The sequence below is a fragment of the Elgaria multicarinata genome, chromosome 3 (genome assembly GCF_023053635.1).
Source record: "Elgaria multicarinata webbii isolate HBS135686 ecotype San Diego chromosome 3, rElgMul1.1.pri, whole genome shotgun sequence".
NCBI classification, from domain to species: domain Eukaryota; kingdom Metazoa; phylum Chordata; class Lepidosauria; order Squamata; family Anguidae; genus Elgaria; species Elgaria multicarinata.
In genome coordinates, this window is record NC_086173.1 from 91,545,326 (window position 1) to 91,564,361 (window position 19,036).

Consider the following 19,036-nt stretch of genomic DNA (forward strand, 5'->3'; position numbering starts at 1 on the left):
TGGGGCCCATTGACACATACCATACACTACTTTCATACCACTATATCTTGCTTGATGTGGCTCCTGCCTTTTATATACCGCTTTCATACTGCTTTCATAGTGCAATATCCTGCTTGGTGTAAATTAGGCCACAGACTGCATACATTTTGTACTCTAATATGGCTTGGGACAAGGCTACCTGAAAGACAGTCTTCTCCCAAAGGAGTCTGCCTGGTTCTAAGATCTTCGGGAGAGGCTCTTCTTTCGAGACCGCCGCCTTCAGAGGCACGTGTGGTGGTGAACCGAGAGAGGGCCTTTCAGAGGCTGCCCTATGTTGTGGAACTCCCTGCTGAGGGAGGCTAGATCTGCTACCTGACTGTTGTACAGAAAGGATTTGTATTCAAATTGGCCTTTGGCGTATAAATGCGAGGCCTCCCCTCCTCTCCTCCGGACTTTCAGGTAGGTCTAGCTAAGGCCTAAGAATGCTATTTTTCTTGGCAGAAAGGCAGGGTACAAATCCAGTCACAACAATAAAGAAAACGTGTATGAATGAAGTTGTTGAATGACTCTGCAGGGGAAGGATTAACCATTATATTTATTTATTTAAAACATTTTTTGGTGGTCTTTCAGGGCAGAAGCTCTCCCATGGTGGCTTGCCTCAGAGCAAGGTCCCAGAAAACCCAAATAATCTGTATAGTTTGTGAATGAGTGCTTCTGCATGGGGACATAACAATATTGCATTCTCTGTTCTAGGCATTTTACAAATAAATATTTGGGTGGCTGTTACTGTTACTGTTACTGTTTATTGTAGAAGCAGAGGGATAGCCTATGTTCTCATTGGGAATATTTAAAAATAGTAGCATAGTGCAGAAGAAATATAAACTCTGTATATTGTGAAATACTAGTGGTGTGATTTTCAGGAAAGCAACAGTTTATGAAGACCTCTAAGTACCACCATGAATGAAAACAGAGGACAGTAGTTTACATAGGTGCCCCATATCATCATCATCATCATCATCATCATCATCATAATATACCGCCTTATAGCTGAAGCTCTCTAGGCAGTTTACAAAGTTTAATTCAAGGTTGTCAAATGAAATCTAGCCAGGCCAGATCTACACCAAGCAGGATATGCCACTTTGAAAATGTTTTGAGAACTGTATTTGGAGTGTGTCCTGGGCTGCAACATTTGTCACTACTGATATAAACTGTTTTAAAGCAGTAGTGTAGATCCTGCCCCAGTCTTGCAGTGATGTTCTTGGAGAAAACTGGTTCTCTCCATGTTCTGCCTTATCAACTGCAACTCATAACCTCTGGCCCTATTTCTTAACAGTAAAGTTATGAAAATGCTATGCTTACTCACCCAGATTTGGAATGAACTTATTTTATTTTTACTGGTGAAGAATCAGTATAGCCCTATTCAGGCATTTGCCTGAACACATGAGGCTCACATTGGGTAAAGGGGCCCTGCAATCTATGTCTTCAGGTGTGTAGGTCCCGTCCCCCTCAGTTCAAGCCTTGCCATGTAGAATTGGCAAAGTCTGAAAGGACATCCTCACTTCTACGTGTGTCCAGGAACCCTGATAAGGCAGTCTTCACGATCCAGCAGAGTGTTCTGTTTGCATTCAAGTAAACACAAGGACTCCCCTTCAGACCTTGCCAATCTAACACGGCAAGGTCTGAACTGAGGAGGGCAGGCAGGGTCCATGCAACCCTAGCCCTCTAGCCACTTTAAGCCCTCAAATGTTCAAGTAGATGCCTGAACAGGGCTTACGTGTCAAGTCAAGAGGTCAAACCCCATTTACTTTGAGATGGGAGAGCAGAAATAAATGACACCTGGATGATTTAAAGTGCTGGCCTCTAGTGGGGTGGGGGCACCATTTGGGTCTTGCTTTAGGGAGGAAGATGGCTGTTCTTACGTTATTGTAAAGCTAACCCAGGCAAAAGAAGCCAATGGGGATGATTGCTGGCAAACCTGCCTTCGTCACCACTCGTTATCATTCCTCAGGTCTCCTCCCTTTTATTCCAGATGATTAGATTTGGAGACTATAGCAACAGTGTTAAGGGCTGGAAGTAATGTTAACAATCTCCCAAACGTCAGAGTTGACCATTTGAAATGCTGATGAAGGTGTGTGAGTAGCAGGCACCAAAGCATTCAGGAGGATGGCAGAGAGCAAGGTACAGACACACAGTTCAGCATGGTGAATAACTGGCCCATCGGAGGCCAGCCGCCACACATTTCCAACGCTGTAGCTCTGCCGCTCTATTTACATTTGATGAGAAGAACAACACAGGGCTTGATTTGTGCATCTCCAAATCGATTCACTGAAGATGCAGTGGAAAGCCTGCCTGGATAGCTTGCAGTAATGGAATGGATTTTTTTTTTTTTACTCTCCGTGATTTACTGATCTTAGAAAGCTTTCTAAACTAAAAGAAGCATGAAAATGCATCAGTGTTAACATTTCCACCCCCTTAGTGCTCCCTGGCAATTTGTAGCTGTGATTGCCATTAATATTCCCTTTGCTGAGACAAGGTTGGCATGATCAGCGGGGGAAACTATGCAGTATGGGTAGTTACCCCCACCCCCATGCACAACAGTCGCACAACTGGCATTTGCTTAGTTATCCGCGTTGTGTTGTAGGTTGCTGTGCTGACTGAACCCAGTGCAGGGCACGGTGTAGGTGGCTTCTAACCCACCCTACAAACCCTCTACAAGCCATGGGTTGTGGGGTGGGTTAGAAGCCATCCCTGCCGCACAGCACACCAGGTTTGGATGACATGGCAACCCGCGATGTGGTGTGGGTAATTAAGCAAATGCCAGTTGTGTGGCTGGCACATGCAAGTACCTATGAGGGAAACTACTCACATTGTGATCGTGTGAAGCCAGCCACTGTGACCCATGTAAGCCTGAGATGTTATGACCTAGAGCTGGCATATGGCTAGTTTTAAATCAGTCTGGTCTTTTTTTCCTCCAGTGTGTGTGTGTGTGTGTGTGTGTGTGTGTGTGTTTTGGTCTAGCTATGTTTAATACTCAAAAGCAATGCTAAATAATAGGTTTAAAATATGCAGGTACGTTTTAGCTAGAATTTTACTCTTGGAGAAATAGCATCTACAGCAGCCTTCCCCAACATGTGACCTCTAGATGTTTTGGTCTACGACTCCCACCAGCCCCAGCTAGCATGGCCAATGGGAACAGATTATGGGAGCTGTAGTCCCAAACATCTGGAAATTCCGAACTGGGCATTATAAGAAAAGGAATGGAGAATAAAACTGCCAGGATCATTCTGCCTTTATACAAATCAATGGTGTGACCACACTTAGAATACTGTGTACAGTTCTGGTCACCACAGCTGAGAAAAGATATTGTAGAGCTGGAAAAAGTGCAGAAAGGGGCAACTGAAATTATCAAGGGGCTGGAGCATCTCTCTTATGAGGAAAGGTTACAACAGCTGGGGGGTTTTAGCTTGGAAAAAAGGAGGCTAAGGGGAGACATGAAAGAGTACAAAATTATGCATGGTATGGAGAATGTGGATAAGGAGACATTTTTCTCCCTCTCTCAAAATACTAGAACCCGGGGTCATCCCATGAAGCTGATTGGTGAGAGATTCATGACAAATAAAAGGAAGTACTTCTTCACACAGTGCATAGCTAATGTATGGAACCACAAGACATAGGGCTCATCTACACCAAGCAGGATATTTCACTATGGAAGTGGTATATAAAAGGCAGGAGCCACACTACTGCTTTATAGCGGTATTGAAATGCACTGACAACTGTTGGGGCTCATTGAGACATACTATATACCACTTTCATACTGCTATATGCTGCTTGGTGTGGCTCCTTCCTTTTATATACAGCTTTCATAGTGGAATATCCTTCTTGGTGTAGATGAGCCCGTAGTGATGGCCACCACTTTGGATGGCTTTAAAAAAGGGTTGGAGGAGAAGACTATCAATGTCTACTAGTCCTAATGGTTATGTGCTACATCCAGTATTGGAGGCAGTAAGCCTATATACACTAGTTGCTGGGGAACATGGGTGGGAGGGTGCTATTGCACTGTGTCCTGCTTGTGGGTCCCTGGTTGACAGCTCATTAGCCACTGTGTGAACAGAGTGCTGGACTAGATGGACTCTCAGTTTGATCCAGCATGGGACTTCTTATGTTCTTATGGAAAGCACCAGATTGGGGAAGGCTGGTGTACAAACTAGGGGTGTGCACGGACCCCCCGCTCCGCTTCACTTGCAGATCCGCCATTTTTCGGATCGGGCCGCTCCGCCCCGCCCCCGCTCCGCCCACTTCCGCTCCGCTCCGCCCGGAGCTCCGGATCCGGATCCGGAGCTCCGTTTTCCCCCCCCATAGGCTTGCATTGAAAGCTAAAAAATTATACAACTTTTTTTCTGTTCAAGTTAGAAACCTCATGTTTGGCACCATGACACCTCATGGGGATATACACATGCACGCCAAGTTTCAAAGCAATCCCATCATCCCCTGATTTTTGGCGAATTTTTGAAAATCGGGCACCCCACACACAACATCCCTGCGAGGTGTGTTAAAAAACACGGGGAAAAGCCCGTTCAGATGAAGAAAGAGAAGTTTCCCAGAATCCCAAGTTACCTGTTTTGCCTATGCCCTCCTCCAACTTTGGGATCATCATGACCGGGAGCTGACTCTGCCCCTCAGCCCTTTGAAAAAGGTATTTTTCCCGCCGATTTTTTAAAAACTTCTAGCCCGCGACCCGTACGATGCAGAAAGTTGAGAGTGGTCTCAAAATGACCCCCATCCACGACTCTCTGTGCACAAGAATTTTCAGAATGATAGCTTAAACCCCCCCCCAGTTATCCCCGATTCTTTCCCTCAATGCAATCCTATGGGCGAAAAGCCGGAAACGCAGTTTGAGCCGCGCGGTTGACCCGATTTTCACAAAAATATAGCCCGCGACCCGTACGATGCAGAAAGTTGAGAGTGGTCTCAAAATGACCCCCATCCACGACTCTCTGTGCACAAGAATTTTCAGAATGATAGCTTAAACACCCCCCCAGTTATCCCCGATTCTTTCCCTCAATGCAATCCTATGGGCAAAAAGCCGGAAACGCAGTTTGAGCCGCGCGGTTGACCCGATTTTCACAAAAATATAGCCCGCGACCCGTACGATGCAGAAAGTTGAGAGTGGTCTCAAAATGACCCCCATCCACGACTCTCTGTGCACAAGAATTTTCAGAATGATAGCTTAAACCCCCCCCCAGTTATCCCCGATTCTTTCCCTCAATGCAATCCTATGGGCGAAAAGCCGGAAACGCAGTTTGAGCCGCGCGGTTGACCCGATTTTCACAAAAATATAGCCCGCGACCCGTACGATGCAGAGAGGTGAGAGTGGTCTCAAAATGACCCCCATCCACGACTCTCTGTGCACAAGAATTTTCAGAATGATAGCTTAAACCCCCCCCCCAGTTATCCCCGATTCTTTCCCTCAATGCAATCCTATGGGCGAAAAGCCGGAAACGCAGTTTGAGCCGCGCGGTTGACCCGATTTTCACAAAAATATAGCCCGTGACCCGTACGATGCAGAGAGGTGAGAGTGGTCTCAAAATGACCCCCATCCACGACTCTCTGTGCACAAGAATTTTCAGAATGATAGCTTCAAAAACAACGTAGTTATGCGCGATTATTTGCCGCAATGCAATCCTATGGCGAAATGTTTTCAAGATGGCGACCGGAACGCTCCGCCTGAACTCGGAGCTCCGAAAAATGGCCGCTTCTCTTCGCCTTGCTTCTAGGGGGTCCGCGGTCCGCTCCTACTCCGCCTCTGGGTAAGGCGGAGCAGGCCAATCCGCTACTGCTTCTACGCTCCTAATCGGAGCGGAGCACATCCCTAGTACAAACAGATCACCTATGCAGAGTCATTGTTGATTTTTTAATTGTGTAACAGTGAGGCAATTCCTCCTCCCTCACCATTCATACTCTCTCCACCTCCTTCCCAAACTCCTTGTGATTGCTCTCCTGCCGCCTTGTAGTATGACCACTTTTAGGTTACACTTCTTGAATTCCTGCCTGGGCATTTAGATGGAATTTGGAGGAGCTGCCTTCTCCAAGCCAGCATATTTATACATTATTCTCCTAAAGTTCACAAAAGCATGCACCTGTGCAAGTAAATATTCCATGTCATCTAGGACAGGGATGGGAAGAAGGTAGATCTTCAGATTTTTGGATGTCAACACCCAGAAGCCCCTGCCACCATGGCCAAGAGTGAAGAATATTGGGGTGAAGAACATCTGGAAGCCTACTTTCTGCCCAACCCTGATCTAGGAGACCATTAGTATTGGCTGCAGCAACTTCCATGATTTTGGAGTTAGGAAATGTTCTTCTAAGCTCATGGAAAGTTCTGCCAGTGGGTAACAGTGCTCCCCTAATTCATAATTGCTTATCCTATGAGTGGGAGCATTAATAAAAGTGTGTTTTGTGTGTGTGTGTATACAATATGGGGAGGGGGGATACATTTTATGTCAACATTTCAAAAAATGGAGACCACAAGCTACTGCAAGCGATCTGCAGGTGATCACCGGAACAGAACCATTTTATCAACTACACTATAGAAGCAGCTTTTACAGCGTGTATAATAGGAAGGAAGCAAAGAAGAGGAAGGAAAAAAGAAGGCAGCTTCTTTGTCCATTTGAGCTGCTGTAGGAAAGTGTCCTACGGTGTCAGAATTCTAATTCTGGGTTGCTCTAGATCAGACATTGGCATCTGCTGTACATTCCCAGCAACAATAAATGCCAGCATTCCCACTGAGGAGCAAATAGGAACAAAACGGGGCTTGCAGCTATTTGGGGTGTGTGTGTGTGTGTCATTCCTAATTTGAATGCTGTGTACAGCATGATCCCAGAGAAGCATCTACAATGTTCTATAATTGATCCGAAAGGCTTAGTAAACGCAGTGGTAGACTGAACATTATTCTTATCCATTTTTACCAAAACAATTCTTATCCAGCCACAGCATAAATATTAATATTTGCTTCTTTCTCATCCTGCAGTGACAATTTACATTATTGTAGCAGGGGGAAACCACTTTCCCCTCTGCCAATGTTTATTCTGCTGTTTAATTCTTCCCTCTTGGATGTGCCAGTATATTGCAGATTGATTCAGTAGGACTCTGCTAGACCGGTGCAGTTCCTCTATAGTTATAAATGGAATTTCAACTATTTTACAAGAGAATTGTTTTGACATGGGTTGGCGACTGGAAGGATTTGGCATGGCATCTTCTTCTCTTCCCGATGGTGCTAGTTCCAACTTGGGCTGGCCGGCCACAAACAACATTAGCAGTGGCCACCATCCTGGCAGTTAGCTCACTTTGCAGAAGTGATATAGGGAAGTGTGCTTCTGGTGTCACCATCTTCTCTTACGTTGCCACCACCCTCTTCCTCTTAAGAGGGCTCTTTAAACCTCTGTGTGTGTGTGTGTGTGTGTGTGTGTGTGTGTGTGTGTGTGTGTGTCACAAACCTTCGGCAACAAATATGACCGAGCAAGGTGTGGTTTTAAAATAACAAAACTTTATAAGGAAAAAGATATATTAACACAACTTATGTTACATGATGTATCTCCCTCTACTTTCCAGGGAAATCTAACCACCCCTCAAATCTATAGCCCAGGTTCCCTCATCCTACCCCTCTGAAAGCCAGTCCTTATCTCCCTCACAAAGAAAACCCAGTGACAGTTATACTCTCTTTCACGCTCAACTGAAAATGAAACAGCCAATCAGATGACAAAATTCAAACAGGTTAACGTTCTAACTCCCCCTCCCCCTACTTACCATTGCCTGTAATAAAAAAAAATTGTTAAAACAAATCAAGCCTGTAACCAAACATTCAGCTCCCCTTACTCCACCCCATTGGATTACCCATTGGAGAACTGCCTTTTTTGGGGGATAAAAGCTCATCAATGGAAATTAAAGATAAAGAGATGAAACTTGGCACAGTGATAGTTCTTAAGGAGGGCTTTAGCCATGCCAAGTTTGAATCAGATCCGTTCATACTTTGATTTTTAGGAGTTTTTAAAATAAAAACATCTGTGCAATTTTTAAAGATAAAGGGATGAAAATTGGCATGGTGATAGCTCTTAAGGAGTGCTTTAGGCATGCCAAGATTGTAGCAGTTCCATTCATGCCTTGATGTTTTAAGAAATTTTAAATTTTCTCCCTTTAAACCATTATCATCCTTAAACAGATGCACGCGCACAGAGAGAGAGAGAGAGAGAGATTAACCCACCCCTGCGCATTTATGGAGGGAGTTTTACTTTGCTGATGCAGAGCTCTACTGCTGCTTGTGAAAGTTTCTACTCCAGCCTACTCCAACCTGGTGCCCTGCAGATCTATTGGACGGACCTCCCCCCGCCCCCCTGCACTGGAAGACCAGCCAGCCAACAGGAGTAATAGTTTAACTGAAATAAAAAGCCTCCCTGTGCCTGACTCAGGTGTAGAAGCTTTCTGACTCACCAGCCAGCCCAGTAGCACCTCCTGCGGTCTCAGGACGATCCTGAGACCACAGGAAAAATCAAGCTAAAACTATCCCATTTATCCCAGGGAAATGGAGGTATCATCCCTCCCTGTCCCCAGGATCCCCTGTGTGTCATGTGGACACATAGGGATGATCCCAGGTCAGTCCTCAGGATAAGGCATCGCATAGACATACCCATACTCTTTTGTCCACTCCCTGCAGCAGCTGCTCACCTCAGCAAGGGCTCTCTAGCTTTTCTTTGTTGTTTACATTAAAGGTGGGTCAGCTGCTGTGATCTGGGCTACCGGAGGAGGCCTCAGGGGTGAGGACTCAGGGTTTACATCCAATGGTGTCTGTTCACCAACAGTTCACCAACTGTTCTACTACCGACCACCCAATCAAGGAGAAGACGAGGACGAAACTTTTGAGAAACAAATTGCCAGTGTTTCAAGGAAGTGTGATGTAGTAGTGATGGGGGACTTCAATTACCCTGATATCTGTTGGGAGACCATTACTGCCAAAAGCGGCCCTTCCAAGAAATTCCTGACATGTATGGGTGATAACTTTCTCCTTGTAGGGGAAATAGTTATCCCTCTCTTTGGCACACTTTCAGTATTGGCATACCATGCTGAGATGTGCTAGAACACAGGATAACAGGATAAAGCCTTGCTAAGTAACATCTTGGTCCTTGCCGGCCAATGCCTTGGAATGTACTGACGTAAGGGCCACAGAATACAATACAGTATTGAAATCACTATGCTATGATCACGTATTTCCTTAACCCTTATATGGTATATTCATGCTGAACACACACTAACCAACACCTCCTGTGCACCCCCTGTGCACGAGGTAATCATGCATTTAACATGCTGTACTTAACAACCAATCATAGCTTGTATACATTTCCTACACTCCTACAGAAAGTGGTGGAAGGAACTAGAGGATCGGCAATCCTTGACTTGTTATTGACCAATAGGGATGACTTAGTGGATAAAGTGGCAGTTACGGGAACTCTGGGGGAAAGTGACCACGTCATACTTGAATTCTTGATTATGAAGGAGACAAAAGTCGAGCGTAGCCATACACGTACTCTGGATTTTAGGAAAGCTGATTTTAATAAACTCAGAAATATAATAAGTAAGGTCCCGTCGCAAGGGAGCCTAAAGAGAAAAGGAGTGCAGGATGGGTGGGAGTATCTAAAAAATGAAATTTTAAAGGCACAGTTACAAACAATTCCAACAAGGAGAAAAGATAGAAGACAACAGAGGAAACCAATGTGGCTCCACAAAAAGCTTATTGATAAACTGAAAACAAAAAGGGATACATATAGGAAGTGGAAGGAAGGCCAGGCTACAGAAGAAGAGTACAGACAAGTGGCGCAGAAGTGCTGAAATGGCGTCAGGAAGGCTAAAGCTGTGAATGAGCTGAGATTAGCGAGGGATGCTAAAAGCAATAAAAAGGCTTTCTTCAGATACGTGAGTAGTAAAAGACTGAGGAAAGAAATGGTGGTTCAACTGCTTAATGAGGATGGCAAATTGATAACAGACGACAAAGAAAAGGCTGAAATGCTCAATTCCTACTTTGCCTTGGTCTTCTCCCAAAAGCGGGTCTATGACCCCCCTGGAAAAAGTGAAGCAGAAGTTGAGGGGGCAGGATTGCAGTTTGAGATTGATAAACAAATGGTCAAAGAACACCTAATTTCCTTGAATGAGTTCAAATCTCCAGGGCCCGATGAACTGCATCCAAGAGTAATGAAGGAGCTAGCAGAAGAACTCTCAGAACCTTTGTCTATTATCTTTGCAAAATCATGGAAGACGGGTGAGGTGCCGGACAACTGGAGGAGGGCTAACGTTGTCCCTATCTTCAAAAAGGGCAAAAAGGAGGAACCTATGAACTACAGACCAGTCAGTCTGACATCCATCCCTGGGAAAATTCTGGAGCAGATTATAAAGAAGTCAATCTGTAAACACCTTGAAATCAATGCAGTGATTACTAGAAGCCAACATGGATTTGTCAGGAACAAATCCTGTCAGACTAATTTGATCTCATTTTTTGATAGGATAACCTCCCTTGTGGACTGTGGGAATGCTGTGGATGTCATATATCTTGACTTCAGAAAAGCTTTTGACAAAGTACCACATGACATTCTGATTAACAAACTAGCTAAAAGTGAGCTAGATGGAACAACTATTAGGTGGATCCACAGTTGGCTACAGAATCGGACTCAAAGAGTACTTATCAATGGAACCTTCTCAAACTGGGGAGAGGCAACAAGTGGGGTGCCGCAGGGCTCAGTCCTGGGCCCAGTGCTCTTCAACATTTTTATTAATGATTTGGACGAGGAGGTGCAGGGAACGCTGATCAAATTTGCAGATGACATCAAATTGGGTGGGATAGCTAATACCCTGGAAGACAGAAACAAACTTCAAAGTGATCTTGATAGGCTGGAGTGCTGGGCTGAAAACAACAGAATGAAATTTAATAGGGATAAATGCCAAGTTCTACATTTAGGGAATAGAAACCAAATGCACAGTTACAAGATGGGGGACACTTGGCTCAGCAATATTACAAACGAGAAAGATCTTGGAATTGTTGTAGATCACAAGCTGAATATGAGCCAACAGTGCGATATGGCTGCAAGAAAGGCAAATGCTATTTTGGGCTGCATTAATAGTATAGCTTCCAAATCACGTGAGGTACTGGTTCCTCTCTATTCGGCCCTGGTTAGGCCTCATCTAGAGTATTGCGTCCAGTTCTGGGCTCCACAATTCAAGAAGGACGCAGACAAGCTGGAGCGTGTTCAGAAGAGGGCAACCAGGATGATCAGAGGTCTAGAAACAAAGCCCTATGAAGAGAGACTGAAAGAACTGGGCATGTTTAGCCTGGAGAAGAGAAGATTGAGGGGAGACATGATAGCAGTCTTCAAATACTTAAAAGGTTGTCACACAGAGGAGGGCCAGGATCTCTTCTCGATCCTCCCAGAGTTCAGGACACGGAATAACGGGCTCAAGTTAAAGGAAGCCAGATTCCGGCTGGACATCAGGAAAATCGTCCTGACTGTTAGAGCAGTGTGACGGTGGAATCAGCTACCTAGGGAGGTTGTGGGCTCTCCCACACTAGAGGCCTTCAAGAGGCAGCTGGACAACCATCTGTCAGGGATGCTTTAGGGTGGATTCCTGCATTGAGCAGGGGGTTGGACTCGATGGCCTTGTAGGCCCCTTCCAACTCTGCTATTCTGTGATTCTATGATTCTAAGAATGGGCACCATTGGTGGAAAGGATCTCCCTTTCCCCTGCAGAGTGACAAATCTGCTCTGGAGGGTTGGAGGACACTCTGGAACAGGTTTGGGGTTGTGCAGGAGGTACAGGTGGATGACAGGAAGGGGAAGTCCTGCAGTGTGAGCAGACATCCATAAGTGTGATCTTAGATGGAGCCCAACCTAATTAATTGAGACAAACACAAAAGGAGAAAGTAAGTGATATTATTTTAGATACAGCTCTGGCTTCTATGAATTCTGCCATGCTGAACAGAATCAAGAGTTGGTGTTGGGGAAATAGAAATATCTTGGCACCTGCATCATCATCATCATCATCATCATCATCATCTATTTCTTACCCGCCTCTCCCTCTGGATCAAGGCAGGGAACAACATTAAATACTATATAATACATCTTCTTAGGTAGATTCTTCCCGCAGCTTTTTAGGGAAAAAACCATAGCATGTTAAAACTAATCTGAATAGGTCTAGCTTGAGCTTTCCTCCGCTGATCTTATTATACATCTATCTTTAATTTACAGCATGACCCATACCATAAATTGTTAGGAAGAGCAGAAAAAGATGGTGGCAATTTAAAAGATATATTTTGATTGCACATCTTTTAAGTGTATCTTTCAAATCTCACCTCTTCAGCATTGCCCAGGGACTCTGGCTCTGCTATGCTGGCTGAATACCGCCAGAGTGTATTAACTGCTTGCTTCTTGTTTTTAAATTTAATGGGCCACTTCTAAAGATATAGAGGGATTTTAATGCAAATGGGTATATATTTGCAAGTGCTGCTGCCCAGATTTGCCACCTAGCCAGTTTTATGAACAGTTTAATTTTTTTTTTTTAAGCTAGCTTGCATGTTACACAGTGGGCAGTTTTACATTTCTTAGATTTATAGCCCATTCTATCCCAGGGCTCTAGCTGGGTAGAAATGATATTAGCAGCAACTTCCACAAATCCCTGACTCCAAGGCACAATAATCTAAACAATTAATAGAAAGAGATGGTAAAAAGAAAAGAGGCCAAACCAAAAGTAAAAAACAAAAACACTCAACCATTTAATTATATATATATATATATTAGTAGAATTTGAGAAGCTTTCCCTTTACACTGACATTTCCTTGTTCCTAGATCCAATAATCTTCCAGGAACATTCGGGTACAAAATTTGTTCTGGGACCATTCTGGAACCCATTTTTACATACAAGGTCATAAAGGTCATATTTGAACTGAGAGCAGGGTTGAGCTGCAGAGCTCCTGGGGCCAATCTACACCAAGCAGGATATAACACTTTAAAAATGGTATGAAAACTGTATATGTAATGTGTCCTGGGCCTGAACAGTTGTCATAACCATTATAAACCATTATAAGCAGTAGTGTAGATTCTGCCCTGGAATCAACATATTTTTATATTGTTATCAGCCCTTCAATTTAAGGTGGCGGGAAGTATTTAAGAAAATCACTTATTATTTACTTATATCAAGCGACATTTTGTTTTTAATTAATTTTAATTACGCATTTATAAATTCCCTGCTTTTTTCAAAGCACATTTTAAAATGACACTTCTTTTCCCCCTTTTCTTTCCTTCAAGACAGTATTTTGGCTAAATGCCCAGACTTGTTAAGGCAGAGAGAAGCATGTAACTGTACTTGAAGTTGTGTTCTGCTATATTCTTGTTAGGTATTTGTAGAATGATTGATTGATTGATTATTGTTCTACCTGGGACTCCATCTGCATCTTACGCTTTTCTTTCAAGCTTGCCTCTGGTTCCTCTGAACAGCACCACATTTCTTTCTTGCCTTTCTCATATAACTGGACCTTAGAATGGGTATTCATCTTTTCAGGCCCTTGGGACAGCAAGCAAAGCAGGCTCCCGACTCAGCAGGACTGGAAGGACCTATTCCTCCCAGCACCAGCAGAGTCCCTTTTCATATCCTGAGAGAGACATATGGACTCCCAGGCCTCTCTCTGCAAGGAGAAAGGCAAAATGGACAGGGGCGGGGGAAATAACATCATTCAGCCCAGGAAGGGCACGGGGTGTGGGGGCAATTCAGTTCACATTGTATGTTCATTCTGCACCCCTGTGTTAAACCATGGCTTTATGTACTGGTTGTTTTGGAAGCTTAGGCCCTTTCTACACCTAAGGATTATCCCAGGAAAATGGAGGGATCATCCCTGCCCGCTCCTGGGATCCCCTGTGTGTCATTTGGATGCACAGGGATGATCCTGGGACGATCCCAGGGAAAAAGGCAGGTGTAGAAATGGCCCTAGACTTTCCCGGTTCATATATAACAGGGAAATTATATCTAACAGAAAGTGATGGTTAATTGTAGCTTCCTGGCTCATTTCGCTACGCAAGTGAAGGGGGGAGTGAAGCATCATTGGGCAGGTACAAGAATCTTGCACATATTTTGGCTTAGCAAGCTGGGATTTTGATCAGCCAGACTGGAATGGTTTGCACTTTAATGTCTTTGCATTCAACATGCACATTTTGCAAATAGCAGCCACTGGAGTGGAGGGGATGATAATTATTGGGATTACAACAGGTGAGGAGGCACTGCTTGGTTCCTAGTGAAAATCACCCCTTTGATAGCAGAAGAAATCTGCTATTGGCATTGCAGCTTCAGCGACTTATTATGGAGGGTTTAGGATGGCAGGGAGGTGATATTCAATCTATTCTAAACAGGGTTGCATTCCTCTTTGGGGATCAGGTTCACAACTCAGAGTCTAGCCTTGCCCTTGGGGTGCCCAAATGGCATCCATAGCATGGAGCACCTTCCACAGCGCCCTCCACTTCCAGTCACTGGTCCAATTCCACTGGCTGCTGGTCCAGTTCCAAGAACAACTCAAGGTGCTATCCCTAGGACAAGGCTATTGAACCACTTTCCGTTGAGGGCCGAAATCCATTTCAGAGAAGTTCTGGGGGAGGGGGATATTTCAACTGAAAGGTCAATTGTACCATAACTTTTATTTCTTTTGTGGATCTTAATCTGAGAGTGTATTATTATTGACAATTGATTGAGTGCATGAGACTTAGGGTTGGATGAGCGTGTGACTAATATGCCTTGCAAATTTTGACACTTTCCCCATTGACTGATTCTCTAGGAATACATTTTTCCCCATTATCCAAACAGCACTCATGAAAATGTGCTGTGGCTAATGGAGTTATTTTCCTTTTCACATTGAAAACATACCTTCTTCCATCAGCTGTGAGGCGTGAAAGACAGTAGATTCAGCCTTCCTGAAGGAGAAATCTAGGATGGGGTTCGGGCTGTGTAAAAATGAAATGTAGACAATTCAGGATACCCAAGAAACGACTTCCATCCATGCCTGGCACAGCCTGGGCATGGTGAGGCTGTTGTGGGTGGGTGTGGACAGGAGAAGCATGGAGGCTTGCCACTGGCAGCCTCCTATGGTGCCACCAAGGAGGGGAGGGGAGACAGAGCCTATTTATCAGCTCTCTTCACTCTCCTCCTCCTCTTCATAAGAAACAGCTCCCTCCCTCCCTCCCTCCCATGTAGGCTGTATGGGCTTGCTGGTCGTCCTTGGAGGCCAAGTAGGATTTTTTTGCTCAAAACCTTAAAATTGGTTGTGAGTTTTTTTAACCTACTTCATACTGTAAGACAGCAAGGGAGTAATAAATAGGTTGATTGGCATGATCCTCAATTTGGTCATATTTGTGGGCAGGTATGCGGGCATCTTCAGCTGGCTAGGGTCGGTGATGGGTAATGCCTGAGGCTCAACAGCTGTGAGCCTCGTGGCCCAGCTGGTGAGATAAGGGTTACCTTTGAGACCAACCTTCCTCACTGTCAGGTATAAGGCCTTGTTGAATGTAGGTAGATTTATTAGGAAGAGTTTTAGAATGTCAAATGTCTCTACAAGCTTATCTCTGCCAGAGTTTCTCACGGGAGAAGCTCTCTCACTCCCTGCCACGGCCTTGCACCTGTAAAAGGTTTCCCTGGGAACCTGGGTATGGTAGAAAGGTGGGAGCCACTGTTTGAACGTGTCACTCAGATTGTAGTGTCATCTTAGTGGGTTGAGCAGGCCTGCCCTGTTGGCACATGGGCATGGTTTACAGGTCAGAGGACCTGTCTGTCAAGTGGCTTTGAATAGGCCAGGCCACTTGTCTGAAAGAGGAGGGAGCAAGGCTGAAGAGCCTTACTAGGTTTCATCTCTCGACGCAAGGTCTAAAATCCCTCCTCTTTGGATTCCATCTCCGATTGGGACTTTGAAAGCACTCTGCACGTGGACACGCTGCTGTTTGGACTCTGGATTTCTAAGGACTGTGCCATGAAAAGTACTGTGAGGCTTTTCAGAGACTTGAACTTGCTTTTGCAGTGGATTTTGTGTGTGTGGCCTGACTCCAGTGACAGAGAGCTCCCCCAGAGCTAATGTTACATGCAGGGGAGTTCCTGTGCCTGAGATATTTCCCTTCCCTGTGATCATGCCTACCGGGTCAGCTCAGCATACAGCAGGCCAGGATTGACTGGTGTGTGATCTCATTCTCTCTCTGCCAGACTCAGGTGGCAGGGAGTTGCCAGTGCTACGCAGAAAGCCTGGGGCTCCTGTCCCTGGGATTTTATCCTACTCGTAATCTTGTTTAAGCTTTCAACATGTTCCCTGAGTTACCCACGTGTGGCCGCATTTGGACTAGCTCCCTTGGGATGGTTTGTTAAACATTTCAAGAATTTCCTTTGTGATTGCCTGAAGCATGGAGCCTAAAGTGTTCTGACCATCATTCAGCTTTAAGTGTGTTTTGGAGAGTGTGTAACCATTAAGCCTGTTGCCATGAGATTTCCTCAATAAAAAGAAGTCTCACTGAAGTGAGTGTCTCGTGCCAGATTGCCAGAGGGAAATGGCATGCTCATGACACCCACCCACTCAGAGTTTTGCAGCACAAGGGGGGTGACACTGGAAGGCCACCCTACCCCAAAAAGGGAAGCCCAGGGGTGGCGAACTTACTGGTGCCACTCTCTGGTTGGGAATGCCTCACCCTGTTGATCTACAGCTGAATGCTGTGTTCTGAGAAAGCTGCCTGCTTAGGTAACCCTTCTACAGATCTATCGATAAATGTGGCCCTATTTAAATCCCAATAACTGTGTCACCTCGTTATTTCCACAATCCCACAATGTATGCTGCATTATTTCCCAATCTGGAATGCTTAGAGTTGTTTATGAGGGATCAAAGGGACTTTTAATATTTTACTAGTTAAATTCCTGGCAAATTCCTGGAATAGAGTAGAAGCAACAGAGATCATCCTTTCCCCCCTCTTTCTCTTCCTCCTCCCATCTTACTTTCCGGGCCTAATTACTAACGGCTCAACCTGCTACTTCTCAGTGGTGGCAACTGCTTCTACTGGGAGCACCTGTGGCTATAGAAGCTGCAGCCACTGTGTCTTGGTTACACCTCAGAGAACAGCTCCAGGCTAAACGTAGGGGGACAGACAACTTGACAGAGTGAGCTGTATCAACATTTGTTCCATGGCTTACATTATTTCCATCACACTCCAACCAGGTTTTCCATACACTGCAAGGGCAGAGAAACCAAACAACTGGCTTCTAGAGTTATGGTGAGAAAAGGAACAAATCAGTCAACTGTCAGTCTCTGTCATTTCCATCCGTGTTCATGCTGCAGGGTTTTGGCAGCGGTGGGTTGGAGGGAATCCTCACCAATAAAACCATATTGAAACATATACTTTTGAATGTATTTTCTCACCAAGTAACCCTTTCTAAAGCTATTTCTTCTTGAAGTGCACATTTTAAAAGGCTGTGTGGTACATTTCGGGGCCTGAGAATTACATCACAAAATTCTTAGAAGTGCAAAATTCAAAAGTTAACTATGTCCTGGCCTGCATATTAGTCTGGGGTGTGTGGATCAGGTGAGTTTGCATCAGAATTCAGAAAGATCAAATTGTCGATTATCCCTAATTATAACAATACACCTACTTAATAGTGGTACTTTTTCCTGTGCACTTTCATTTACCTCCTTATTTTGCATCTTTCCCTCTTTAGGGCTTCATGGATATTGATCTGGGAAAATTCAAGGAAAGTGGAGCAAATGTGACGGGATTCCAGTTGGTGAATTATACAGACACCATCCCAGCCAGGATCATGCAGCAGTGGAAGAGCAATGATGCCAGAGAACAACCTCGTGTGGACTGGAAGAGGCCAAAGGCAAGTGGTACTGAAAACCATTTGTTTGAGGTGGCACGAATGCCCCTCTCTTGTTACATGGGCTGTTTCTACACCTGCCTTTTTTCCAGGGATCATCCCAGGATCATCCCTGTTCAAGCAAATGACACACAGGGGATCCCGGGAGCAGGCAGGGATGATCCCTCAGTTTTCCTGAGATAATCCTTAGGTGTAGAAAGAGCCATGCTCTCAGTTTTGAATCAGAAGCTCGAACTTATAATTCTCATACCAAATTACAATGAACTTGTTCAGGCAAGGATAACTTGCAGGACACAACTTTTTGCTTTGTTGGTTAAAGAGGGAAAGGACCTCGCATACTGTAAGAAAAATTGTAAGCAGCTCTTAGAAGAGGTGTTTCATTTTTTAAAAATGCTTCAACTTGAAAACTCTTTGGCTTTTGTCTCTCTAAGGACAAAGTACCATATAGATTTATTTATTTATTTTTAAGAAAATGTTAATGTATATAATGTATATAATGTTAATGTATATAAATCCTGGCTTTTGGATACATCACTTTTCAGCCAGTAGGCCTCAAGTGGTGGATGTGCAACATTTAAGAGCAATTTAACTGCAAATTTAAAAGCAGAGCAACAAAATAGTGTTCAAAAAACAACTGGCCCTGCTTACGCAATCATTAATATTGAGCAAAACAAAGAAGTCTTTACTGCCCACTGAAAGGCAAGTTTCCAGGAACAAGCCTAGTGGCCAACACATGTCTTATATCTGTTTTCTAGTACACATCTGCTCTTACGTACGATGGGGTTCGGGTAATGGCAGAAGCTTTTCAGAGTCTCAGGAAACAGCGAATTGACATCTCACGTCGTGGGAATGCTGGAGATTGCCTAGCCAATCCAGCTGTTCCATGGGGACAAGGGATTGACATCCAGAGAGCTCTACAACAGGTCAGAAAACAAACCATGGGGTAGAATCAAAGCTCTCTTTTTTCCTGATGAGCAGTTATTACGTGTTTGTCTTTTGTAACATTGGATGGATGCAACAAGGCTTTCCCAGTCTGGTGCATTCCAGATGTTTTGGACTTCTGGGCCCTGTCTTGACATCAGCGTCTTGGCAGCGTGAGGCCTCAGGCTCCCGCATTGGTGCTCCTTCCTGGCATCTGCAT

The 19,036-nt window shown here is 44.6% G+C and overlaps 1 protein-coding gene across 4 annotated transcripts in view; it reads left to right on the top strand.

The window, feature by feature from the left end:
• GRIA1 (glutamate ionotropic receptor AMPA type subunit 1) overlaps positions 1-19,036 on the top strand; it is a 233,476-nt gene that overhangs the window by 144,435 nt on the left and 70,005 nt on the right. For all 4 annotated transcript variants that reach the window (XM_063120901.1, XM_063120902.1, XM_063120900.1 and 1 more), the window contains exons 6-7: positions 17,737-17,898; positions 18,651-18,818. In XM_063120901.1, coding sequence (XP_062976971.1) covers positions 17,737-17,898; positions 18,651-18,818 — 330 coding nt within the window. The remainder of the gene's footprint in view (positions 1-17,736; positions 17,899-18,650; positions 18,819-19,036) is intronic.